The sequence below is a fragment of the Acinonyx jubatus genome, unplaced genomic scaffold (genome assembly GCF_027475565.1).
Source record: "Acinonyx jubatus isolate Ajub_Pintada_27869175 unplaced genomic scaffold, VMU_Ajub_asm_v1.0 scaffold_20, whole genome shotgun sequence".
Lineage (NCBI taxonomy): Eukaryota > Metazoa > Chordata > Mammalia > Carnivora > Felidae > Acinonyx > Acinonyx jubatus.
In genome coordinates this window covers 318,195-345,604 of record NW_026463939.1, presented here as the reverse complement: position 1 = coordinate 345,604, position 27,410 = coordinate 318,195, and the positions used below count along the sequence as shown (strand labels likewise).

General features: G+C 60.2%; 1 protein-coding gene across 3 annotated transcripts in view; it reads right to left on the bottom strand.

Annotated features, from left to right (window-relative positions):
• The window catches only part of SLC9A3 (solute carrier family 9 member A3), a 41,559-nt gene extending 15,705 nt beyond the window's left edge, over positions 1-25,854 (bottom strand). For 2 of the 3 annotated variants that reach the window (XM_027073284.2, XM_027073289.2), the window contains exons 1-2: positions 25,478-25,854; positions 852-1,154 (exon numbers count right to left, since the gene is read on the bottom strand). In XM_027073284.2, the coding sequence (XP_026929085.1) occupies positions 852-1,154; positions 25,478-25,685 (511 nt within the window). In that variant the 5' untranslated portion in view covers positions 25,686-25,854. Of the gene's footprint in view, positions 1-851; positions 1,155-7,394; positions 8,069-25,477 lie in introns of all 3 variants that reach the window. The other variant, XM_053213907.1, reaches the window with a different exon arrangement.
• Positions 25,855-27,410: the final 1,556 nt, after the last annotated feature.

Below are 27,410 nucleotides of genomic sequence, written 5' to 3'. Positions count from 1 at the left end.
CCCGTCCCTGGGAGTCTGGTTCAGCAGGTGGTGGTGTTTGGGGCCTGTGGTGCCAGCACCCACTTCTCATCGGTCGCCCCCAATGCCGGAAGCTAACCCTGTAGACCCATGATGCAAGTGGCCAGCCACAGCAGCCCTGGAACGGGCAGCGTCTAGGGCTGCGTGCACATCTGCGCAAGGCCTCAGCTGAGCCCCTGGCCTCACCTGTTCCAGTTTCCCAGGTAGATAATGGCCAGCTCCTGGGTGGGTGGGGCGCACCTCGGCCATATGCCAGGGCTGAATTAAGTAACCCAAACTGCAGGAGACACTGGCAGGGGCAGGAGGGGCACCGGTGACTGTGCAGAAGCTGGCGAGGCTTTTCTTGCAGGTTGGGTGGGGGCGCCCGGGCCGCCGCTGCTCAGGTGGGTGTCTACCAGGCTCCACAACCGGCCTCTGCCCAAGGGGCCTTCTCCTCCCTCTCCCTGGAGGCTTGCTGGCAGGTGAGTGAGACCCATCCCCACCTCCTTGCTGAGGGGGAGGGACAGCAGCTTGGCCGACTCACCCACCCCACCCACCCGCCAGCCTGGTTGGACAGGGTGTCATTCCCAGGCAGGACACGAACCTCAGCCTGGGGTTGCCTGGACAGGCTCTTGTTCATTCATTAAACCTTACTGTAAACATGCCAAGCGGGTTAAGTGGACCCACCGGTGACATCTGTCACCCCAACCACTCATCTCCTTTTTGGGTCTATGTTCTGTACTGAGCGTTGTTAAGTGGAGTGCCCAGAGCCTGCTCCCGCAGAGCCCAGCCCAAGGACCCCGCACCGGGGACCCCACCCCGAGGACCCCCCTGCAGACGGCATGCCCACTCACCCATCAGGCCGCTGAGGAAGACGCCGTAGAGGGACAGCCCGGTGGTGGCCGCATTCCACACGGTGCCCACGACAGCGTACAGGAGGATGGTGCCCAGGTTGCCAAAGAAGAGCCGGTTGGGCATGAAGTAGCCGGCGTCCAGCACGATGGGGGGCAGCAGGTAGAAGAAGAAGACAGTGGGGGTGAGTGTGAAGGAGGCGATGTGGTCGGCCGCCCAGACGATGCCGCCCAGCACCAGGCCCAGCACGATGAGCAGTGCACTCTCGGGGACGACGCTGGTGACCTTGTGTGACAGGTGGAAGCCTGCGGGGGAGGGGGCCGTCAGGGGCGCCGGGACCCCTCCGAGCGAAGCCTCTGGTCCAGGGCCACAGCGGGCCCCTCCCACACGGGCAGATTTCATTCTGGAAGCGCAGTAGGCTCTGGGGCTGATGGAGACCAGAAGCAGCTCTCCCTGTTCGCGCCTGGGAGTGGGGGCTGCCTGGTGGCTCTGTGGACAGGCTGGCCTCCTGGGAGGGGCTGTCCCAGCCCACAGGACAGACACGGGCCTGGGAAGTGAGGCTCCACGTCTGCATCTGTGGACGCTTCCCTCCGGCCCCACTCATGTGGCCAGGAGGCCCTGCCAGTCCACTGTCGACTGCTGTCCCCTCGGGACCTGGCCCCTGGGACACCCTCCTCAGGGTCTCCTTGCCTTTGAGGGGTGGGTCTGGGGCAGACAGAGACTCCCATGACAGTCAGGCTGCAGGGGGCGGCTCCTGAGCCCAGGGCACCCTCATCCCAGGCCCCGCGTGGCCCATCCCCTCATCCCTCCATGCTGCCTCACCCAGCTTGTCTCAAGGTGCTGGAGCCTGAAGTGCGGCTGCCTTTTAACCTGCCCTGGTGGGACTCGGGGGGGCTCCGGAGGTCCCCCTGCTGACAGCCGGCTGCCTGGGCCCCTTGGCCCATCACCCTTGCAAAGACCTTAGGGTGCAGAGGCCTGTACTCTGAGTGAGGCAGGCTCACAGACCTCCCAGGGCCCTTTTCTCCTTCTATTGTGTTTGTTCTATTTTAAGACTCAGAGAAAAGGTTAGAAGAATTCCTAGGATGTGTTCCAGGTGGCAGCAGCTGCCCGGCCAGTGAAGCCCCCCATCCGGGCTTCCGCTGCCCCTGGACCGTGCCACTCTGTCCACCCCAGGCACCACCTCTCTGCTGTCCGTGTCCCCTCCCCTCTCCCCCCGAGTCTGTGGAAACCTCTCAGACCTTCTGGTTCCACCAGCCTCTCGCTCTAAGGTCTCCTACCCTTGGTCAATGATCTCTCAGGTCTAACAATGGGTGTTGACCCATGAAAATCCCCTTTACAATTTCCCCGTTTTGCCGTCCTCGCTGGAGCGCCCGTCTTACTGAGATTGTGTTGGCCCTTTTCTGGGAGGTTGAGCTCTGTGGGGACTTCCCTTCCATTTCTTGGGTCACATTTTACCCCAGGTGTCCTCCCCCTTCTCTTTCCTACAACATCGTATGGCCGCCAGCTGCTTCTTCGCCCTATTCGTGCCTGACCTCACTTTATACGCACTCACGGCGCAGGGCAACTTTCTGATTCCGGCTTCTGCCTCATATGGGCTCACGTGAGCTAGAGTTTGGGGCGGGATGTTGCTGTCCTTGTCCTGTGGTCTGGGCGCCCTCCTGGGACCCTCGTTCCATGCTCTCAGCTGGCATCATGTTGGCAGCCAGGGCCAGGCCTTCTGGGCTTCTGCACTTCCGGCCACCCAGCCCAGGCACGAGGGAGGGTGACAGTTTCAACCAGCCAAGGCCTCTGGTTGTGGGGAATTCTTGGTGAGAGAGGCCAGCCCTGCAGGCGGGCTCTCCCCACGCCTGTGACCCCTTCCAGAAGGCAGCTGCACTGTAACGAGCTAATTAAACGGAAGACTTGATTGACTCTTAAGTGGCAATTTGCTGGTGGTTCAGCTATTAAGCATATAATGGGCATTTTAGGAGCCAGTAAACCGAGTTCCTGTGGGGAAAATGCCCTGTGGTCACTGGCCCGAACTGCAGGGACGCAGTCAGGGATGTGGCTCCCAGTCAGGCTGAGTCACCACAGGCAGACCCCTTCTTCCCGCATCAGGTCACTGTGAAAAATCCCTGACTCTAGGGTGGACGCTCAAGGCACAGCCATGGCCTCTGCTGCAACCCCACAGGGGGAGGGGGGGGCTGGGCCTCTGGGAAGTGGGGAGGGAGAGAGGGAGGGGGAGCAGGAACTGAGAGGCACATGCCTCACCAGGGCCACCAGAAAACCCAGCACCCGGCGTGCTCAAGTGGGCTTGGCCACCAAGACTCCAGTGGCAGGTGGAAAGACCCGATTCCCTCTCAACCCTTGTTTGCTACACCTCGTTAGAGAAGGATCCAGCAAAGGCAAATCTGAGCAGTGACCCAACGACCTCCTCAGGACCCACAGCTCGGGGCCTCCACATCTGGCCTGGCCCAGAGCCTGAGCCATGACCATGGAGAAAGGCCCTGCGTCCTAAGGCCATGTGCCAACAGGGTGGCTGTGACCTTGGGAAACGATTAGGTGGTGCAAACTTCCGCCTCAAAATCCCACGGCATTTTCTGGGGAAAAGCCAAACCTCATAGGCTGGACAGGCAGGGAACGTCTGAGCCTTTGAGGAGCCCACAGAGCTGGCTTTCCCATGTGCCCTGCCGAGGGAGAGGGCAGACAGCGATTCAGGATGTGCACCAGCCATGCTGTGCTGACCCCGGGCACAGCCACGGGCAGAAAAGCTTTGCAGAAAGCGGCTCCCCACATGCCTCGAACCCTGGAGAAGCAGCAGCTTAGCAGCGTAAACCCCAGCTCGGCAAATATTTGAGCTGCTAATGCAGGCAGGGCACGTGGTGCATACTCCTAGGACTGACAAGACAGAGTGACAAGAACAGTAGAGGACAAAATCAAAGTGCACCAAGATGCACAGACTACGGGGAGCTGAGTGAGGCCGGGTCCGGAGCTCCCCTGCCGAGGCCGGTCCCTTCCGACAAGGGAACGTTAATGAAGCGACTCCCAAACCCACAGGTAACTGATTGCCGAGGCCGGGAGAGTTACAGCTAATTAAGCACGAACGGCCTGGCTGCAGGGTGGTAACCACAGGGGACACACACTTTTCATTCTAATTACAAACCCTCTGACTGATGTTAAAGGTCAGGAGGCGCCGGCCTGCCAGCCAGCCATTTCTGGAGCAGGCCCTGGACAGAGTGGGTGCCGAGGCCCCCAGGAAGGTCATCGCTGACGTGTGTCACGCCCCCTCGGGATGCAGCTGGGTACCCAGGGCCTGGGGTCAGGCCCTATGTGGCCACAGCCTCCAAGGATCTCTCAGCAAGATTCAGCTGAGTCCACGCAAATGCAACAGCACAGTAAATCCTTTGGTTTTACTTTAACGCGCACGAGCCTTGGTCAATTAAACGCTGCCTGACAAAATAACCAGACCAAGCAGTGGAAACATTCCCAGAATGAGAAGCACTGGGAGTACACAGGGGACCCACTTCACCTGGGGGGCAGGTGTGTAGGGGTTGGGCCTGAAATATCACACAGTCGGGTCCACACACAGGTGCTCAGAGACACAGATGGGCACACACAGACACACACATGCACACACACACACACACACACACACACCCCGCACGTGACTTCCCCAGCACTCACTCCACAGACGAGCGTGAGGTTCCTCCCGCGCTTTCCTAGGACGGGACTGGCTCTGAGCCCCTCCCCACCACCCACGGGGAGAGGAACAGACCCCCCTCTCTGACCTCCATGCTACCTCAAGAGGCACCAAGGTATGAGTTAGTTACAGCAAATGTGTCAGCTGCCAAGCCCAGGGCAGGAGCTGAAGATATTTATAGTGTCCTCAAATATTACCTAGCTGACCCCACACCTCCCGCCTGCAAGGATGTTCCAGATGAGTGCTCAGAGTTGTTGTCAGACAGGCCTGGCCTCTCCCCAGGGAGGGTCTGTTTCCGGGACCCTGAGTAGAGCTTCGAGAGCAAAGGAGGCCTTTCAGGATTGGCCCTTCTGCTCACAAGCCACGAGACACTTTAGACATTGCGTGCCTACAAAACTCAAGCAAACTTTGTCAATTTTTAAATTAAAAAACGAAAATTGTTAATAGCTTCCTAGGAAAGCATCAGATTCTTTCATTTGGAGCCATCGTGAACAGAAGTGAGGACAGAAGGAAGGCTGGGCCCCAGCCAGCTTCAAGCACTGAGCCCAAGCGTGCATGTCCGAGCTGAAGGCGTGCGGGGACAGGGGCTGGAGCCGGAGCCCAGCGAGCACCAGGACGACGTTCACAGCAGCGTCCTTCTCCCCGAGCAACCCCCTCCTTCTCAGCCCTCCTGGGCCAGGCTGCTCCTGTGGTAGTCCACATTAAAGGATGCCATGCTTAAGCTTTGCTTTCTTATGGTTTTATGACTGGCTCTAAATTCAATAAAAGTTTGGGAGCAGGATCTGTGACAATTATACCTTCGGGGCCGGGCACTGGTGGGGTAGCACCATTGTACCAACTGTCCCTAGGGAACAACCACGAACTCTGGAAGAAACATGTCAAATGGCAACTTAGGCACTGAGGAGAGACGGAGAGAAGGCAGACACTGGCGGGCTCCAAACCTTGAGGGAAAGGGCGGCAATGGGCGAGTTCCCTGTTTTCTTTTTTGTTTCGTTTTCCTGACTTCCCTGTTTTTTATGGCTTTTTCCAGAGAGCAGACCCCAGCTGGGGTTGTCCAGAGCAGTTAACACTGTAGCCTTACTGGTTTGAGAAAGCGGAGGGCAGAGATGACGGTGACCACGGCAGCTGGGCGGTGAGAGGCCAACATTCTATGTGTGAACTCTTCCCAAATTCCTGGCTGATCCTTGAATTACACACGAGAGAGGCAGGTACCAACTTTCTGTCACCACAGGGAGACCTCTTTGGAGTCTCAGTCCATTCCTGGTCAAATGACAGCACAGCACCAACCACCACCACAGAAATCAAGGCTCTCCAGAGGAGCACAGCGGAATACAGAGTCTCTACAACATATGAGCTATAGTCCTGGAAACAATCCCAAATTACCAGACTCATGAAGACACAGGAGAATGGGACCCAGACATCACTGGGGATCTCAAGGTGATCCAGACATTGTAATTAGCAGACGAGGGTTTAAAAAAAACTACTGTAACTATGCTTAAGGGTGTAAAGGAAGATATACTTGTAATGAATAAAAAACTAGTAAATCTCAATAGAGAAAAGGAGTTGGCGATTTGTTTTCAATAAGAGCCAGATAGCAAATTGCTTAGGCGTGTAGGTTCTGTGGTCTGTTCGGCAGTTAGTCAGCTTGGCCGCTGCATCACAAAAACAGCCATAACACCCACGAACAGCTGTGCTCCAAGAAAACTTGATTTACAAAACCAGGTGGCCAGCCCACGGGACATAGTCTGCTGACCCCTGACATAAAAGAAACCTAAAAGAACCAAATGGAAGTTCCAGAATCGAAGAATTCAATATCCGAAATAAGAGATTCAATAGACAGACCTGACAGCAGACAGAGAGAGGAGAGACAGTGAACTCAAAGTTAGATGAGTGGACACTGTCCAGCATAAAGAACAAAGATGAGAAAGATAAAAACGGGAACAGAGCATCAGCCGCCAGTGGGACAGTGTCGGAAGGTCCAATACATGTGTAAATGGAGTCCTGGAAGGCCAGGAGACAGAGGAGGGGGTGGGGAAAATCTGAAAAGAGAATGGCCCCAAATGTCGCCCATCTGGCGAAAGACATAAATTTGCAGATCTGAGAAGTCGCTCAGATTGGATTTCTATCTGATTTCTATTTCTATCGATCGGTCTTCAAGTGAAGTTGGAATAAGTGTGAGAAAGGCTGAGGGTCCAGGGAGAAGCAGTGGGGGTGGTGGGGCACCTGGAGGACATGAGATGGGCACCTGGGGTTTGGGGAGGGCTGGGGACGGGGCTGGGGCCAGGAGAGGACCTCAGCAGAGGAAGGGCGGGGGGCCGCCCCAGCCTGGGCTGCGTAGAGCCCCACGGATCAAGCTGGTGGTACCGATCCGATGGCACACAGGGCGTGATTGCTGCAGGAAGCTGGTGGCCCGGTCACGGAGACCCTGTTTAACAAAATGGCTCGCGGAACTGCAGCTGCAACGGCAGGAGGAAGAAAGGGTCCACATCAGAGCCACACAGATCCCCACGCCGGCACCACGGACGGACCCCCAGCTCTGCTCAGGGTGTGACGGGCCACCGGGCCCCGTGTACCTGGTGCCTCCGCCTCCACAGGACCTGTGGCCCCGGAGGCTTCACAGACCAGAAAGGCGTTGTTCCTCAGAGCTTTCCGCTTCAAGGACATGGAAAGTTAGTCTTGACCTGGTGGTTGCCTGGAGGCTCGGAGATTGACCATGATGGTCACACTCGTTGTAAAATCCACCAGACAAAGATACAAAGATGCTTCACTCTGGGGTGGGGCTGGGGGGCCGTGAGGGGCCCTCGAAAGGCTCCAAGGATTTTATGAATGGGTTCTCTGTGGGGGAGCAGGTGTAGGTCTCATTGACCTTTTACCCCTTCGTGTGAAAATTCCAGCGAGGCTATTTTCTCTGAGGACATCTTTGGTGCAGATAATGTGTGGGCAGCGTCCCAAGGTGTCGTAAACCGAGCCTGTGCCCACTCACGTGGCTGCTGTGTCGCCACGGTCACCACTATCAGGGCGTTCCTAGCTCCGTCCCCTGAGGCTGGGACTTTGTCATGGGCCGCTGCCCGGACACAGAGCAGCAGGAAATGGTGGGGACTATTGACTCTTGATATGGACATGGTGCTGCAGGAGGGTGAAGGGCTCCCCAAGGTGGGAAGGCCACGGGGCAGCTGCCGGCCGGGAGGGCCCCGCTGAGGAGAGCAGCACTGACACATGCCAGCTGTTCCCGGAGGCACATGGAGCCGTGGAGACATCCTTCAAGAGGACAGGCACAGCCTGCTGAGTGGCCTGGCCAGGTGCTGCCCCTGCGGACCCCTCGTGCCCGGTTCCCCACGGAGCAGTGCCTCCACGGTGTCTGCATGTGTGAGGGCTTTCTGTTCCGAGGGACCTGTCCTGCCACTTCTCGAGCTATGATTATCTTATCCCTCCAGACTCGATTTCCTCAAAGTCAGATGACAGTCTAGACCCTTCTGGGAAGTTGGACGATGAAAATCAGATTCTCACAAGGAAGGTGGACTGAGTGCGTCTTCCCCAAGCCTGATGAAAACAAAAGGGGAAAAGGGGGGAGGGTGGGTGTCACTCATTGTCTTTATTTTTCATTTTTTGGCCAAAAGGAAGGAGAGATACGAAGACACTGGCACCCTGTGTCTCATCCACCTCAGCCCACACTCCCACATACATGGGCCTGGCCCAGGTCGGCTACTGGGGGTGTCTTGGGCACAAAACCTACAGCTGAATCACAGGAAGCACAGTCAAGCGAGTGAGGAAAAGTTCGAATATCACCATCGCTATCCACACTGATGAAAGGAGGGTCGCACCCTTGATAAGAAAGTACATCCAGAGATTTCAAACCTCTTTTCAAATATGAGAGCAGAAGTACTTGACAGAAGAGTTGAGGGGACAGAGATAGAGGGAAAAGACAAGGACACAAAACACAGGAGAGGAAACCTAAAAGGGGAAGAACAAGGGACGATCGAGAGACGAGAGCAGAGGAGACGGGCACTGACCCGACAGCCACAAACACCCCGGGCGCACAGGGCTCCAGGGACTCTGTCTCCAGGGACTCAGCATGATGGCCAGTTGGATCCCACCCCCAAAGTCGGGAGGAGAGGGAGGAGACCCCACACGAGGGAGGAGGATTGGGGGGGAGAGGGAGGAGACCACACACGAGGGAGGAGGCTGGGGTGGGGGAGAAGTAGGAGACTCCACACGAGGGAGGAGGCTGGGGGGGAGAGGGAGGAGACCACACACGAAGGAGGAGGTTGGCAGGGAGACGGAGGAGACCCCACACAAGGGAGGAGGCTGGGGGGGACAGGGAGGAGACCACACACGAGGGAGGAGGCTGGGGGGAGAGGGAGGAGGCTGGGGGGGGAGGGAGGAGGCTGGGGGGGAGAGGGAGGACACCCCACACGAGGGAGGAGGCTGGGAGGGGAGAGGGAGGAGACCCCACCTGAGGGAGGAGGCAGGGGGGAGAAGGAGGAGGCTGGGGGGGGAGGGAGGAGGCTGGGGGGGAGAGGGAGGAGACCCCACACGAGGGAGGAGGACTGGGGGGGAGAGGGAGGAGACCACACACGAGGGAGGAGGCTGGGGGGGGAGAAGGAGACCCCACACGAGGGAGGAGGCTGGGGGGGAGAGGGAGGAGGCTGGGGGGAGAGGGAGGAGGCTGGGGGGGAGGGAGGAGGCTGGGGGGGGGAGAGGGAGGACACCCCACACGAGGGAGGAGGCTGGGAGGGGAGAGGGAGGAGACCCCACCTGAGGGAGGAGGCAGGGGGGAGAGGGAGGAGGCTGGGGGGGGAGGGAGGAGGCTGGGGGGAGAGGGAGGAGACCCCACACGAGGGAGGAGGACTGGGGGGGAGAGGGAGGAGACCACACACGAGGGAGGAGGCTGGGGGGGGAGAAGGAGACCCCACGCGAGGGAGGAGGTTGGGGGGGAGAGGGAGGAGACCACACACGAGGGAGGAGGCTGGGGGGGAGAGGGAGGAGACCCCACACGAGGGAGGAGGTTGGGGAGGAAGAGGGAGGAGACCCCACATGAGGGAGGAGGCTGGGGGAGGAGAGGGAGGAGGCTGGGGGGGAGAGGGAGGAGACCCCACATGAAGGAGGAGGCTGGGGGAGGAGAGGGAGGAGGCTGGGGGGGAGAAGGAGGAGGCTGGGAGGGGAGAGGGAGGAGACCCCACACGAGGAAGGAGGCTGGGGGAGGAGAGGGAGGAGACCTCACACGAGGCACTGGGCCAGGGGCAAGACACCAACTCTGGAGGGGCCTGGAGTGATGCCTCCTTCCTGGGCAGGGAGTTGACTTCCAGGCTTCACCCAGAGGGGTCAGTCTGCTCCTGATGCTTGCTTGTCAAGGCTCAGCTTGCTGCACAGCCAGTCCCCAGAAGTAACAGAGGGAGAAACCACATTTGGTGGAGAATGAACCCACCAAACGGAGGTTCTCCTCAAGACAAGAAGGCACGAGATTCAGGAGATGGGGTGCCCAGTGTGGGGGAGCTGGTGTTGTGCCCGCAGAGGGGAGGGGCCCAGAGCACATTGCCACGTGCAGCAGCCTTCTGGGATTTTGGGGCCGAACCACTTAAATCCATAGAAAACTGTGCCAACAACAACAGATTAGTCAATGACTTCGGGTAAAACAAAAGGATGTCCTGGAAATGGAAAAATGGTCCCATGCTATCTCATGGCTATGAAGACAGTTTGTGTAGTCACAACGTTCAGCACCGAAATTTTGGTGGAAAACACCAGAACTTAGAGAGCAAGCATGTGGGGGTGGGGCAGGCTTTCTGTGCTAACTCCCCTGGCCAGAGACCCACAGCTGGTGAGTCATATCACAACCCCTTCCCGCCTTGTGCACCCACATGAATGGTCCTGGCCAAGATAGCCTAACATGCCCAACATGTGCTAGCAAAGCCAGGCACACAAGGCAAGGCGGCTGGCCCCCTGGGCAGGGAGGGGCAGGGGCAGGGGCAGAACGAGTCCTAGACGATGTCTGTGCAGAAAATCCCAGAAAGTGATGGAAGACTTCAGGGTATACAAAGTCCATCACTTTCCCATAAACCAGCAATAAAGGTATGGAATTCGAAATGTAAACCATAAGACCATTTACATCAACACCAAAAAAAGAAAAATAAACAAAAAACCAAAAAAAAAAATCTTAGGTAGAAATCTAACAAAATATGTACAGAACCTCCATGAAAAATTGCAAACTTGGACGAAGAAATCAAAGAAAACCCATATAAATGGAGAGAGATAGTCCACATGCACGAATGGCAAGACTCAGCACGGTCACGCGGCGAGTTCTTCCTGGCACGATCCATGGACACAATGCGATCCCAATAAAAAATTCCAGCCTGTTACTTTATCATACGGAGGCAAAAAACCCAGAGCAGCCAGCACGACCTTGAAGAACATTCGAAGACTGACACTTCCCGACTTCAAGACTCAGGTGAGACCACGGTGATCGCTGAAAGGACAGACGAGCGGATCAGTGCAACGGAACAGAGGGCCCAGAAACAGACCCATGTGATCACAGTCACCGGTCTTTGACGAAGGGGCACGGGTAACACGGTCGAACAAAAGCGGTCCCCTCGGCAACTGCCGGGACGGCGGGACGTCCCCGTGAAGAAAAATGAGTCCGGACACAGACCTTACAGCCTTCACAACAATGAACTCTCAACGGATAGAGACCTACAAGTAAAATGCAGAACTATACGTCTCCTAGAAGATCGTGGGACAGAAAACCTAGCTGGGTTTGGTGATGACTTCTTAGATCCAGCACGATCCCTGAAAGAGGGAAGCCCGACCTCACTGAAATGAACGAACTGCCTGAGAAAGACCACGTCAAGAGAGCGAGAAAACAAGGCACAGTGGGGAGAAAATATTTGCAAAACATGTACCTGATAAAGGATTTGTGTCCCACACACACGAAGAACTCAAATCTCAGTAAGAAAACAAACAATCCAATTTAAAAATGGGCCAAAAACCTAAAGAGACACCTCACCAAAGAAGATACGCACGTGGAAACGTAGCTCAATATCATACATCATTAGGGGATCGCAGATTAAAACAACAAGGTACCACTAGACATCTATTAGAATTATTAAAATCCACAACACAGACGACTGGAGATTCTCGCTGGTGAGAATGCAAAACGGTGCAGCCACTTTGGAAGACAGTTTGGCGGTTTCTTGCAAAACTAAACATACCTTCACCATACGACCCAACAATCATCTCCTTGGTGTTTACACAGAGGAGTTGAAGCCTTATGTCCATACAAGAGCCTGAAAATGGATGTTTACAGCAGCTTTACTGGTACTTGCCAGATTGTTCTTCAGTAGCTGGATGGATAACAAAGCCGTGCTACATACACAGTGGAGTATCATTCAGCGCTAAAATAAACGAGCCATCGAGATAGGAAAATCCGTGGATGAATCTTCGATGCACGTTACTAAGGGGAAGAAATCCATCTGAAAAGGCTACGTCCTGGAATCCTCATACAGCAGCATTCCAACTCTACGACATTCTGGAAAAGGCAGAGACTTCGGAGGCAGTAAAAAGATCAGTGGTGGCCAGGTGATGGGGGAAGGGAGGGATAGGTGGAGCACAGAGGATTTTTAGGGCACTGAAAATACTCTGTATGATCCTATAATGATAGATACACGTCATGACACAGTTGTTCAAACCTGTAAGATACATAACACAAGAGCAAACCGCGATGTAAACCATGGGCTTCAGTTAATAAGGATACATCAATATTGGCTCATTAACTGCAACAAATATATCACAGCAATGCAAGATGTCAACAATAGGGACACTGGGGGGTGGGGCAAGGGGGGAGGGGGAGCCGGTGGGTATGGGGAACTCTCTGTGCCACCTGTTCAATTATTGCGTACATTTTCACCTTCACTAAAAAATTAGGTCTATTAATTTTTGAAAATCAGCATTGCTGAGGTGTGGGGGATGCCTTTGCACTGTGAGGTAGGCTTGGGAGGCCAGGCCCGGGACGGAGGTGATGTGACGGTGTTTTAGGGATGAGGGAGGGAGGTGGGTAGGCCAGGAAACACCCTTGCTCCTGCCCCGAGGGACAACCGGGGGTGAGCGGCCTGCAGTTTTGTGCCGGCCGGGGAGCGGTCTGTCGTGGCTCTACTGCGCTCGCATGCTGCCAGGTTTCGTCTGAACAAAACCAAGTTTGTTCAGTTTCACCGAAAAGGGTTTATTGCCACCCACGGGGAAGGGGCAGCTCCAGACTGGGGTGGTGCGGAGTGGGGTTCTGGCTGCCAGGGTGGCACAGGGTGGAGGGCGCCACGGTGCCCGGAGCTTTCCTAGTGTGTGAGGCAGGAGCAGCGAGGAGGCCAGGTGCCAGGAGAGGGCACGAGTGGGTGTGCAGGGTGCAGGTGTGAGCACACGTGGGTGTGAGCTGTGTGAGCAAGTGCGGGCAGGTGGGCGGGAGAAGCACCCCCCCAGGAACCACGTGACGTGGCAAAGCTCGTGGCAGAGCCAGGCCCATGTGACGCCCGTGCAGTGTGGCGCGGCTGGGGCTTCAGGTCTACCTTGAAGCTGGCCTCAGCGGACAGCTGCACGCTCCTCGTGACGGGTCAGGGAGAGCCTCTCTGAGGGGAAGGTTTGCCTGGGGCCACACGGCCACGCAGCCACATGGCCCGCCTGGCCCCTGCACGCCCCGCCCCCGTCCCCTCCCTGCTGGGACAGAGGCTCCCGGAAACAGCCTGACGTGTGGCCCTCCCAGGACAGGAGCTCCACGGGAGGGGACGGTTCCAAGGTTTCTGAGGGTGCTGTGGCCCGCGTGTCCTCACCAGGGCGCACTCACACCTCCATCACGGCACCCACAAACACCCTCCGTGGGCCCCGTGTGGCCTCCCCTTGCAGCCCTGGTGGGCGGGACAGTCAGCTCCTGCCAGGCTGCCTGAGGACCACAGACCCTCCCCTGCTCCCCTTGATGAAGGCACAGGACGCGAGGGAGGAAGACCTTGTTTCTGGGAAAGCAGAGAACTCACCCCCGCTTCCCACAGATAGGCGCTGGGGCCCGGCATGTGGATTTAGGCTGAACACAGCACAGCGTGGCCCTGTGGGCTGGTGCAGGAGGCCGGGGCGGAATGTGCTGGCCCCGCTCAGCTCACAGGCTGCCTGCCCTCAGCCACCCCAGGACAGAACCTCCTTCCTGCTCCTCTCCTGGGAGCAGACACCACCACGCTGTGTCCAGTCTACTTCCGAGATTCCGCTGGGCTCCGTGCTGGCTCCCGGCCATGGTCTGAGGAGTGGCCCGCCAGCCCCTGGCTTGGGAAGGCACCATTGTTCTTCAGGGACAGATAACGCTTCCCCAGCTTCACGCAGCTCGTGACACTCGAACTAATCTTCAGGCCACAAGAAAACCAGGATTCTACACTGAAAGCCAGCTGCAGGGGCCTCAGGGCCCGGTGCCCTGAGGGCAAGGTGGGGGCCTGGGGAGGGGGAGGTGCAGAGGCAAATCCCGGTAGTCTCCACCCGCTGTGCCACTGGAGGACTCTGTGGTGGGATGGGGGGTGGGAAGAGGGTCCCGGAGCGCTAGGCACGGGGGTCAGCTTTCCCGGCCCTGGACACTATGGTCAGGGGGCAGGGGGTGGGAAGGGCCCATCCTTGTCCCTGGGCGGCCAGCCACACGCGCCCATCCCACATCTGCCAATGCCTCTCGTGGGGCACCTCAGGTGAGCCAGAGCGAGTGTTGGGCAAAGACATGCTCCTCCAGGCTTTGGGGTCCCAAAATGCAGGGCACAGGCCAAGGCTCACGCCGGCCCGGGGCTGAAGGCACCCCAGCCGTCGGAATGTTCTCGGCGTTTTTGAGTTAATGAGTAAAGGATTTTGACAACAGAGGCTGTACCCTCGACACTGGGGGCCTTCTCAGAAACTTCCAACCGCCTTCCTTCTCCGGTTCACCCCCAGAAACGCAAGCTCTGGGGGGGAAGGTGCACGGGAAGGGCTGTGCTGAGACCTGCCCACACCTGGACCCCCGGCCCCTGCTCTGGTCAGTAACTGTATTTTGTAAATGGCGGTCAGGTGACCCCCACCCCAATCCTAGCCACACTGCACTGGGGGAGGGGAAAAGGAGGAGGAAGAAAAGGCACACGGGTGAGGGGCCGACACAGGCTTCCCTCGCAGGCCTGGCCGAATCCACAGAACACCCTCTCCAGCCAGACTTTGTGGGTACAAGCCAGCACCCGCCAGGATGAAGCCACAAAATCATTCCCACTCCAGGGACAGGGCGGCACCAGGAGCCTGCAGGCAGGGGCAGGACTGCTGAGTCCCATGCTTGCCGCTTGTGGGAGGACACGGGCCCCCAGAGCTGGGTCCTGGCTCTCACCTGCCGTCTTGGACCCAGGCGTCTGTAGCTGCCGTGTGGCTGTCTTTGCATTTTCGCTTTCACGCAGCTGGTGTCAGTGGGCCTGTTATTATGGCCGGGCCCCCTGCTGGGACCGCCCAGGCCACAGAACATCCCCCAGGCACCTTTGCAGGACCCTCCGTGCATCTGCGCGCCGCACCTGCTAACCTCCGCTCTCCAGCCACATCTGAGGGAAATGTGGTCAGCCACGTCCCTGCTGAGGAGGCCAGGTTGCTGGAGAGGAGGGCAGCTAGCCCACTGCAAGGCCGCAGGCATCCCCCAGATGCAGCAACCGACCAGGCAGGGGTCGGGAGGCCCTGGAGGGCCCTGGAGTCCCGTGGGGTTGCCCACGGATGTGTGACGTGGCCAGCCGCCAGGAGCCTGGCTGGGCAGCGGCTGTGCGGGAATGGTGACCGTCGCCTCCCCCCTGCTTCCACCCTGGACACCCTTGAGCTTGGATCCTGGCCGCAGCCCAGCCCCCGGAGGCCCTGGTTCGAGCTGTTTGGAGCCAGCCCTGGGGGACCGAGCTGGACCGAGCTCACTGATCCCTCCGAGCTCCTCAGCCGCCTGTGAGAGACCGAGGCCTGAGGCTGGCCCAGCCTGGGTCACACAGGCAGCTGGTCCCCTTCCCGATCCTCCGCTAAAGGACCAGAATGAAGGCTGTGCCGCCACAGGACGCGGGAAGGACGGCAGCACCCCACGCGGAGGCACGGCCCACTTCACCACTGCACCCTGCCCGCTTATGCAGTTTCTGCTGTCACTGAGCACACAGGGTGACACTAGCTGACTTCTGGGGAGTCTGGCCTCTGAATTGGCCTTTGTGAAGTATGGGAGGGGGGCTGTGGCTGCCCTAGCCCTGGTGTTGACCACACCTGTTCCCAGGCCTGCTCCAGGGGCCTGCTGCAAAGGCCTCTGTGGCCCCAAGACACAGCTCTTGGGGGGGCCGCTTCCGCTGGGGTGGCCAAGAGGCGGCTTCGGCCCCCTCCTCTACCCCAGGATCTTCCCCAGCCCACCCCCTGGAAGCCCAGCTGCTTCTGTTGGGTTTGGGCAAGGAGCCTCCCTTGGGACTCTGTCCAGCGTTCGACAGTCCATATGGGGACACTCCCTCGGACATGGGGGGTGGTGACAATAACTTGATCATTCACCAAATACCCCCTGAGCACCTGCCATGTCTGCCCACTCCTCCCCGAGCCCCCACAGGGAGTGTGGATGCTACAGAGGTGTACGTGGTACCACAGAACCCCAGGAGCAAGCAGCCTCGAGCCCACCGCCTCTTGGGGAACACGATCGTCAGCCACAGGCTGCCACCCTCCACCTTGTACGAGCCAGCACACAGGAGCAGTGCACACACGCATATGGACACCAAGCGAGTGCACACGTGTGGTCTTCCTGTGGGGCTGCCCTGTTCGGGTCCACGTCTAGCTGGCGGGCCAAAGGTGAGCTGCACTGAGCACCCAGCGTGTGAGGGCTGCGTTCTAAGGGAAAGTAGGTGGCGGGGTGGGAGGCCCGCGTCCACTGTACCCCAAGCTCCGGGGCTTGTTAAACCCAAGAAGAAATGGAACCCCCAGGAGCTGGTGGTTTTCCACCCTTTATGTTGTTCTACAAGCTGCCAGAAACAGGCATTTGCAACTTCCTATTTTGCCTTTGCAAGAAACCCTTCCCCAGCTGAGAGCGCCCCACGGTTGGACTTTAGCATGATAGCTCTGCGGGTGGTGAATTCAGAGGCTTCCTGATATACCCAGGAAAGGAAGAAACAGAACTCGGCCCTTCCCCCACAGTCCTGCACCCTTCCTCCTGAGCACAGGGCTGACCCTGCCCCCAGAGGCTGGAAGTCCCAGCGAGGGGCTCACAGGATGCCTCCCAGAGCCGATCTGCTTGCCAAGGCCACATCCGTCCACAGACCCCCAGACTCCATCGTTAGCCCCGTGGCCTCGACCCCCACCTGGGCCCCCTGGGCTGCTGCCTTCACCTGGACCACTTGCTCCCAACCCCGCTCACTCCAGCTGGCCCCCCTCCCTTCCTGCATAGCTCATCCCCACTGCCCCTCAGATGGGAAGTCTATAGCCCGGACTCTGACCCTATGTGTCCAGCGAAGCACGGGGCTCTCACTTCTTTCCAGAGCGGATGGATGAAAGCTTGGCTTGTAGATGTGGACTTGAGACACAGTGAGCTCCGAGGTAAGGCCCGTGTGAGGCTAAGCCCCAGGTCCCTGGCCCAGCTGGGGCACCTTGCACGACCTGGAGGGTGGCCAGCATGGCCCTCGCCTGTGCAGACACCACCCGTCATTGCCATAAGGACACAGGGCCCTGGCGGGCAATGGGCGTTGGGGGTCAGGTGGGGCAGCATCACGCACCCTCAGCCTCCTTGCACCTGACCCGCCCGCCAGTCCTGTGCCCTCTGGGACACTGGAGGCACTGGGGCCAAAGCAGAATGGCCTGGCCAGGGCCCTTCAGTGCCCAAGACATCACGGACCCTCACAGGTGCAGGCTGTGACCTTAACCTCTGATCAGACCCGAGCACATATGGATGGTTTCTGACTCGTTTATTCTGCACATGTTTATGGGAAGAGCCTTATAAAATGAGAGGGGTTGTGCCAGCATTACAAATGCCCCAGGGAAGGCCCAGCTCATGAGGTGACAATTCTGAGCTGCTGCCACCCCTCCCTCCCTGCAGCCTTGTCGCTCTCAGTGGAGCCAAGCACAACTCTGCTCAGAAGCCTCGGCGGCCCCTCTTCCCTGTGACGCTTGTGACTGGCTGCCTTGCTGGCCCCTCTGAGCTCACTGTCCACACCCCACTGGCTGGCTTCCCCCCGCCCGCCCCCTGCTGCTCTTCAGACACACCTACACATGCCCACCTCAGGGCCTTTGCACTGGTTGATCCACTCCTGAAAATGCTTTCGTTACGGGGCTGGTTCTCCTCTGCCTGCACTGTCCGCCTCTCCTCATTCGTTTTTCACTATAGCACATGATGCCATTTATCCTGTGCCATGATGTCATCCGTCTGTCCCCCACAGGAACCTGCACTTGTTGGGGGGTCTGGGGCTGCTCTGTTGGTACCACATCCTGACGTTTGTCAAGTGAGCACTAAACTGAGGGGGCCTCGTCCGGCAGCCAGGGCTGCAGCTGCTAAAAATCAAGGATTTCAAGATTGCATCAATAAAGGAAATCAGACCAGTTATGTCCCCCAAAAGTTGTTGCCGTGCTGATGGAATTGACCCGCTCGGGACCCAAGTCCCAGGCTCAGCGCAGGAGCGTGAGGGCGCTGGCACCCACGCAGATGCCTGTGTCCCTGGAGCCCGCGCATCATGACCCAGCGGATTTGCTCTGTCCTGTTCCGGAAGGCGTGACTGGGGGTGAACTGGCAGCAGCTGTCAGCTGGTGGGGGAGTGTGTGTTAGTGCAGGCGGGGTGCAACCTCCTCTGGGGACCCGGCCTGCCCAGGTGAGCACCGTGTGGGCCGAGAAGCTCCCCACCCTGAGCCCCGACGCGCCCTCCGTGCCCTGAGCAGACGCTGGCAGTGCTTGTCCACGGTCTGCCCGCCTCCACGGGCGTGGTGTTCTCAGAGGCTGTGTGGCAACTCGGGGGAGGAATTCAGGTAAGGAGTCTCTTCCCAGGCCCAGAGCCTGGATGGTCTGGACAAAACTTACAAACGGGAAACCGGCCTTCAGGGCCGCGTTCCTTCTCTCAGCCACGCAGATGGGCAGGCGGGGTGCCGGGCACTGAGAACGCGGCACGAGCCGGACACAGTGCCTGCCTTCACAGCGCTGACCTGGCTGAACCAAAGAACTGGGTGGGGGCTTCAGGCGCGGGGGTGAGCTGGAAGGCAGGACAGGTGCCAGGTAGCTTGCGTGACCAGGTGGAGTCTGGGTTTTCACTGGAATCTAGGGGAGCCACACATGCCAGGGCCACAGCCAGGATGGAAGCCACTACACACCCATCAGGCCATCCCACTCCTGTCCCAACCGCTCTTGGGGCCTCTGTGGCCCCACCAGCCCCTCTGCCTTCACTAGTGGGATACCTGCCCCCCAGCCCAGGGGCCCCTGAGCTTGTCATCCTCCAGTCCCACAGGCTCTGCAGGCAGGGCCGGGGTGGGGAGGGGCCCCCGCAGCACCTGGGTTCACTCAGCACCCCTTCTTCCCTGGCCTGAGCAGAGAGAGAAGACAGAAGATGGGAAAGGAGAGGCAGGGAAGGTCAGGAGGGAGGGCTGGGAGGCAGGATAGGAGGGAAGGCGCGGGCACAGGGTGGGAGCAGAGACCCGCCCAGGGAAGGTGCCGGGGACAGGGACCCCAACTGTGCTGCCCACGGCCCAGGCAGGAAACCACCCGGTCTGGGCTCCAGGGTGGAGAGGCTGGTTGAGCAGGCTCTGTTCAAACCTAGCCAAGCACCCAATACCTGGAGACTCAGACCCGATGCCTGACAGTGGCCAGAGCCATGGGCCCTGTGCTCCTGGGAACAGGCCTGTCCCAGGACCCAGCCAGGAAGAGCCAAAGGGGCCTTCTCTGAAGGCAGCCATGAGCAGGTGCCAAGGCAGGGCAGGTGGCAGAGAGAGCAGAGCCCCGTCCCTCGCCCGCCCCCTGGCCACCCTTCCAGGTAAAACTCGATATCAGCAGGGCTTCGGACACTGGGGGACGGTGCGTGGGCGTGGGTGGGAACGCAAGCTTCAGCCCCTGGCTCAGGAGCCTGGCCTGTGTGACAGGAAAACTCTCCTCCAACCCATGCGGACATAGAGGAACCCGCAGCCCCATCCTCGAGGGCCAAGAACTGGGGAGGGGGGTGTCCTGACACATGTGCGGAGAAACCAAGTGCAAGGCTGAGTGAGGGACCGGTCAGGAGGGCACAGAGACAGGTCTGCGACTAGATCACAGAGCACCGTGCACTCCCCTGACCACGGTCCAGACCCCCGCAAAGGGGCTTGGTGCCTTGGGAATAAGGCCAAGAACCTCTCTGCTTACAGGAAGTTGGCCCAGGCAGAGCCTTTCTGGGGAGTCCCTTCCATGAGCGAGCAGGACTGGATGCTATCAGCACTTCCCAACCTTTGCCCCTCTTTCCTTGGAATATTTCAGTGTTATACCTTAGCTCCAAATGCCCAGGATTGCTTTACAGCCTGGGGCTAATTCCCCCATGGGCAGTTCCTGAAAAGTGAGACTCTACCCCTCCATCTGGTTGAGGCTCTTGGGAGGGCCCTTGGTTCCAGGCTTTGGATGATGGGTCTCGACTCCAGGCCCACTTACTGGGTCCTGCCAGGACTGGGGTCCACTAGGGCCCACTGGCTCATCTACCGCTGGGAGGATGGCACCTGCCCTGCCCTTCCTCCTTTTCCAGATCCCCTCATGCATTCCTCCGAGAGGAGCAAGGCAAATTCAGTGGAGGCAGGCAGGAGAGCATGATGGAGAGCGCCCAGGAACCCACAGGAGAGAGTAGGACAAGGGTGAGGCTCAGCCCCAGGGGCTCCTGGTCCTAGGACCAGAGCACATGAAGTAAAACCCATAAGCTTCTGGTTTTAACCCCAGGAGGTAAATACCACCCCCTGGCTTCCCCCACAGCCTGGGCATGTGCCTGGGGCAGAGGCCCAGCCCCTGTGGCTGTACCTCAGAGAAACAGTGGATCAAGCAGGGTGTCAGGGCCAGTGGCCCCGGCTCCCCAGGTGCCTGGGCAAGACAACGGAGTATGTGGGTGGATACCCAGGGACGTCCCAGGCCTGCGGCGTAAGTGCCCCCACTCAAGGGTGAAATCACAACGGTAGGAAAAGCACTTCGGAAGCAACGAGAATTGGGGCCAGGAACACGGGGCCCTGAGGCCCAAGAAACTGGATCGATGAGCCAGCAGCTAGCGTATCGGAAGGCATGATCCCAGGGCTGCGCTCCAGCTGGAGCATAACTGGGAAGAAGAACTTCCTGTGGAGGCTCAACATGGGTCAGAGGCTGTGGATGCTGTACAGCAGGCCCTGGTCTTCGCACTGGTTATGAAAGACCCCCCCGGGGTCTCTTCCCCCAAGACCAGGAGTGAAGAGGGAGGCATCACATCGAGGGGAGGGCTTGCAAAGCCTCAAGGGTGCTGGAGGTACAGGGACCAGGAGAGACGACTTGCCACCACCCCTGAGCCTCCAGCCCTCGAAGCCAGACGGTCCCATCGGCCACTGGGGTCCTCCTGGGGGTGTTTCTGCCAGGTTTGAGTGGGTGGGATGTGAGCCCAGGCCGCCCCCTTTCCCAGGAGAGGCCATGGTGTAGACAGCACAGATTCTCAGGCTCAGAGGGTGAGGCCACCACTTCCCAGCCAGCCAGAGTCAGGGGCCCCTGGCCTCCGGCCCCTGCACACCGCGAACTGCACTTTCAGGGGCCTCAAACTGGGTTTCTCACTGGCCCACCCACACCAACACTGCCCCTCATCTCGGCCGCTACAAGCGTAGCCCGTCCTGTCCAGGGGTCTCATGGCTCAGGCCTGCCTCCTCACTGGCAGGGTCCCGACCCCCTCAGGAGGCTCCTCCCTGACCTGACTCACTGCCCACCTTTTGCCCTGGACCCACCCAGCTGTCAGCTGGATACCTGAGCCACATCTGTCCACTGAAATAGCCCCTACCTAATGCTTGGGAATACATGGACCCAGTCAACCTACAACTGCCCCTTCCCCAGAATCTCCTCTGGTGCCCGCCCCCCCCCCCCTCGCCAATGTCCATTCTCTGACCTGCAACCAAGGCAATAATCTGAGAGCCCAGGTCTGTTCAATTCCCTCCTCTTTGTGCCACCCGGGTAGAGATCAAAGTTCTCCAGGGTCTGGTTGTGCTGGTCTGGCCTCCTCCAGCCTCCCCTCTGCCTCCCTCTGGTCTCCCCTCTGGCCTCCAACATTCTAACCTGCCTCTTCCTCCAGAAGGCACCTTTCCTGGTGGCAACTCCAGAGCTCTGTCTCCCGAAGCCACCTGGATCCCCACCACCCAAGCGGGCCCTCTACCCCATGCTCTGCTGCCTCACGACCTATGCATGGCCAATGTGGGCCTCGTGCTGGCCCAGCCTTTGGCCTCCAAGGAAGGTCTGAGGAGAGAGAATGCAATTAAGGGGAAAAGGCCCAGCCTGGTCCAAGGCCCAAGACCCTGGGCCTTTGCAGGCTCAGCCCCCCCCCCCCACCAGGGGTCCAGAGGAGGGAATCACCCCCCACCCAGGGGCAGACACTGTCCCGCTGCAGTGGGTCCCTCAACCTCTCTGGCCCTGCAGGCCTCACCTGTGCGTGGGCTCCCTGGCCTCAGTGGCACCCTACTCCCCTTCTGAATTTCCTAAAGATGCAGCTATGGGCAGGGGGCCCCTGGAGGTCCAGATGCAAACAGTAAGTCCTTTGCTGAGCCCCAGACATGGGGTCTTAGAGGTTGTGGGTCCGTGACCTCAGCAGCCACAGACTCCTGGGCCCACAGACTCCTGGCCCACAGATTCCTGGGCCAGCTTTCTGGTGGCCATGACCCTGCCCTCTGGCCAAAGCTGCTTGAGGGGAGCAGCTGCCTCAAAACATCGGCATGAATTATTGCTTTGTCCCTCGTCCCCGCACCTAATTGTCCTGTCTGTCCCAGGTCCCCACACCTAGTTGTCCTGTCTGTTCCAGGCCCCCTCACCCTGTTGCCCTGACCAGGCCCCCTCGCCCTGTTGCCCTGACCACCCGTGGCTGGAAGAAATCTGACCGAAACCAAAATAAACACCTGGAACCATTGGTAAGACATTTGGCAAATGCTTGGAAATCAGTAGAAACCCCTCTCTTCTCCTGCTCCTGCACCTTGAGATCGAAATAGCCTGACCGTTTCCAATGACCAAAGGGGCCTGAGAGTCTCATGAACATGAGCCCTGGACTGCGGAGTCAAGAAGGGAGGACGCTGGGACCCAAAGCTTGCCCTCATCTGTGCACACGCTGGACACACCACCACACGGCCTCGGCCTCGGGTCCCAACCTGGATGCATATGAAGGCGTGGCTAGGAGTGCTCTGTGGGGCTTGTGCGCAGGTGCTGGCTGCACTGGGAGGGGCCTGGGCGACGTCCTGATCTGGGGCCAGGTATGTGGGTCGGGAAGTGGGGGATGCCACAGGGCAGGGAGGTGGGCCAGTCGTTGGGGAACCCCTGGGGTATAACCATGGACCAGGTTAGGTCTCTGCTTCTCTCTGCAGAGAACAATGGATCATGGGGGTGGGGTGGGTGGGGGTCCTGACCGGGGAGGAGGTGGAGCTGGAGCTCAGTGGATCTGGTCAAGACTGAGTGCAGGCCACTGAGGTGAGGTGGCCGCTTTCTTTGATGTAGATCTTGCTTTGTAGGGCCGGCTTGTTTGCTAAGATTTGGTTTGGATGTTGAGCCCTGGAAGGCCAGAGGCAGCAGGGGGTGGGGTCCCAAGGTGGATGGAGAGATGATGTCTGAGGGACTATGGGCAAAGGGACAGACTAGAGGGGCTTGGGGGACTGCAAAGGAAAGGGCCGAGGTGGGGGCCACCCGAGGACCATCCTGAGCCACCAGGAGGACCTTGGGGACCTGGGCAGGGTCAGTGCAGCAGATTCCAGGGTACAGGACTAAGGGGTTGAGCCCGAGGGACAGATGGTGTGGGCAGGGCCGGGGCATGGCTTGGCCCAGAGCAGGACGGCCCTGAAGGGGGGAGGCTGGGTCAGCGCCACGGGCCTTCCCTTGGGGTCCTTTCCATGTTGTCCTTAGAACCCCTGGTCTCCGGGCTTGACTGTTCCCCCTTCAAGGGGGGTCAGCAATCCCAGACAACAATGGAACGAGCATGTGGTGCTCGCACAGCAAGCCCTTTTAAGTGAGTGTGGGCAGGAAAACGAACGCTGGGCTTTGCTCTGACTGTGGAACCGAACTGGCTGGAGCGGGTGGCCACCCTGCCCTGGAGAGGCCCCCCTCAGGACAAGTCCGGCCGCGCTGGAGACTCACAGGTCCACAGCTCTTCCCAGGTGAGTGACGAAGTCCTGGGGCCAATACTCTGGTCAGTGAGACCTTTCCCGGCAGCCTCCCCTCAGGGCCACCGGCAGCTTGGGCGGGCGGCTGTCACTGGAATGTCAGATGCCACGGCTGCACTCGGGGAAGCCCCAGCTTTGCAAAGAAAGCATTTGCTTCAGGAAACAAGGGTGTTCCATGTCCCTGTGTGGCTCCCCAGACTGTCACGGGTTCACCCCGTGCACATTGTCATCTTTATGGTGGTGGTTTCGCAGAAGAGAAAAGGTGGCAGAGGACAAGAGCCCCCACTCAGCCCCAGAAACGGTCAGTTCCTGGGGGGGAGGGGTGGGCGGTGGTGGTGCAGGCAGTGTGAGTGTCAGTCAGGACAGGGCTCTCAGAGCCCCGGCCCGGGACTGGACCTGTCCAGTAGATGACCGGTAGAAAGCGGCCAGCGTCCTTTGCCCCCAGCAGGGGTGTCCGGAGGAGACACACGGATGAGACCTTGGCGCTCAGGTTTACTCCGGTATCCCAGAAAGCCCAGCGTGGGACAGAGTGAGCACCAGACCAGGCAGCCAGGGCCAGAGAAGAGATGCCTGAGAAAACAGGAGGAGGCAGAGGGATGGACAGGGCCCTCAAGAAGCAGAAAGCAGACAGGGAAGGGCAGGGAGGCGGCCGGCCGGTGGGTGGGCACCCGGGTAACCCAGTGCTGCCCGCCCGCCAGGCATCCAAACCCCAGGTTCAAATTCTGTCGCAGGCTGTCCCCAGAGCCCATGACGCTCCAGCTGGCTGAAAAGGTCAGAGCCCAAGGCCCTGGAGAGCCCTCTCCCCTCTCCTGCCCCTCCCCACTCCCAAATCCCAGCCTCCCGCTGATCCCTGGGGCGGTGTCCTCTCCCCTGACTCCGCCCAGTCAGTTACCTGCGGCGCGTCCACCGCCTCCCCAGACCCTCCCTGCCGGTGCCCAATGCGTTGAAACTTTGGTCCCCATGAGCTTTTAAGAAGCTGACCTTCCTGTCACCTTGGCCGGGAGCGACCAGCAGCCCCCCCTCTGCTGGCTCACTGAAGCGAGTTATGAGAAATCCCACAGACCAGGGGTTTGGGAGGAGAAGCACTGTCAACGGAAAAATCGCTCCTGCAAATAGGATTTTGCCGGGTTGAATCTCGAGCGGCCCCACTTTCCTTGGCCCTGGGAGCCGCCTATCACCCCAGGGCTCGATGGCAAGAGCTCGCGCTGCCTCCCCGCACGAAACAGCTGGACGAGCCCGACACACACAACCCCTGGCCGAGGGAGCTCGCGGATCCAGGCCGGGGTGCGGCACAAGGGAGCCCCGACCGCGAGACCCCAGGACCCGGGGCTGCGCGCGCCTGGCGGGGATCAGGTCGCTCTCGGCGACCAGCGTGGCCGCTGCGGGCCCGGCCAGGCTCGCGGTCCCCGCCTCGCCCCGCCTGACCCGCGGGCCTGCCTACGTGGGGCCGACGGGGCGCTCCCCAGGCCCGACCGCGGGGTGGCTGCCGCTGGGCCAGGGAGACTGCGGAGCCGGCGCAGGAGCGCGAACGCGGGAGCACAGCTCTGTACTCGCGGGCGGGGTCGCCTAGACAGCCCCCCGCCCCGCCCCACCCCGCGACCCTGCGGGGACAAGCGCGGGAGGAAGTCGCGGCGGGGCCGGGGACCCCCGGCTTCTTACCGATCTTGGCCAGGCTGGCCACGAGGATCCACAGCGCGATGATGTACGGGTCCTTGACGTGGTGCCACTTGAAGCTGACCACCTGAAAGCCTTGGCTCGCGCCCCCAGACTGCTCCTCGACGCCCCGCACCCGCGGCAGCGCGCCCAGCGCCAGCAGCAGAGCCAGCAGCAGCCCGCACCTGGGGCCTGGAACCCCGCGCCCCGACATCGCCGCCACCGTTCAGCGCCCGTTCCGGACGCGCATGTCGTGTGGGTCCTGCTGCTCCCGGGCGGGTGGACGTGCGGGGCGCGCCTCCCGCCCCCTCCAGGGACTCTCTCAGGGCGGCGCGGAGCCAAGCGCTCGCCGGGTGCGGGCTCCTGTCCCGGTCCCCGCCCGCCACGGTGGCCTTTAATCCAGCAGCCCCCTCCCGCCCCGGGGCGGGGCCTTCCCGCCCCCGCTGCGCGCACGCGAGCGCGGACACCGTCGCACGCTCCTGGCACGCCAGCCCAGCCTGCACACGCCCACCCGGGGCCGACTGGTCTCCCTAACCTCCTCTCCGAACTCCCGCGCGCGGGGCCCCTCTATTTCCCTCCTCTATGGCCCGCGCGCCTCCCCGTTCCACCCTGTCCCTGTCCAGGGGCTGGAGGGCGCGGGCCGGGAGGTCCAGGCGCGCGACTCGGAGCAGCCGCCTCCCCGGAGCGGGGTGAGGTGGGGATCGCGGCAGCGACCGGTCCCTGCGGGCTTGGCCGGGGGATTGGTGGGCTCCAGGTGTCTCGGGCGCCCCTCAGTGGCGTTAGCTCCGCTCCCGAGTTGCCTGGGGCAGCTGCGGGCACATTGGCCCCAAGCTTATCCAGAGATGCAGGGCCTGGGGCTTGTGGACCCCACTGGAGGCCCCAGGGTCCAGAAGGGGGCCAGGCACAAGCCTTGAGCTATGTCTTCAATATGCACCTGCATTTCCTAACAGTTGGAACAAGTCGTCCGAAATCAGGTCCTCTCCCACCAAACCTGGGGTGGTGCCCGATCCAAGTGGTTCTGCCCTGCCCCCTGCATGGTGGCCCTGTTCCTTCCCCGAGGGACCCTCCACCCCGGCCCTCAGAGCCCAGCTGGGAGGCTCAGACCCCAATGCCCTTTCTACCTGAGGGCTTGGCCTCCAGTGGCAACTAGCCACAGCCCCCCCCCCCCCCCCCGCCTGAGCAGTAATCCGTGATGGCTTATATGGGCACCTCAGACTTGACCAGGCGAATGCTCCCCTTCTTCCCTTCCCCAGCCCACCCTGCGGCCTCAGCGCTGGGCGGCCCCTTCTTCCTGCTGTCCTGCCCCAGACCCAGGACGCAGGCCTGACTCCTTCAGTCTCTCAGTACACCTGTGGGCCCTGCCTTCAAAATACAAAGGAAGCCCAGCCACTGCTCAGCAAGCAGGTCCAGCCGCTACCCGGCTGCTGCAAAGGCCTCTTGCCTGTGCACCCTCCTCTTGCCTGCACCCCCTCCTCTTGCCTGCACCCCCCCACCTGCCTGCACCCCCACTTGCCTTCACCCCGCCACTTGCCTGCGCCCCCCACTTGCCTTCACCCCGCCACTTGCCTGCACCCCCCCACCTGCCTGTGCCCCCCCACGTGCCTGCACCCCCCACCTGCCTGCATCCCCCCACTTGCCTGTGCCCTCCACCTGCCTGCACCCCCCCACTTGCCTGCACCCCCACTTGCCTTCACCCTGCCACTTGCCTGTGCCCCCCACTTGCCTTCACCCTGCCACTTACCTGCGCCCCCCCAATTTCCTGCACCCCCCCACGCTTGCCTGTGCGCCCCCCCCCCCCACTTGCTCTGTCCTGCTCTCCTTTGGAGCCTGCAGTTAAGCGGGAAGGCCCAGTCCTCCCAGGACTCAGGCCTCTCTCTGACCTCCAAGCTGCCCTCTTGGGCACCTCCCCTGGCACACCCCCTCTGCTTCCCAACGTCTT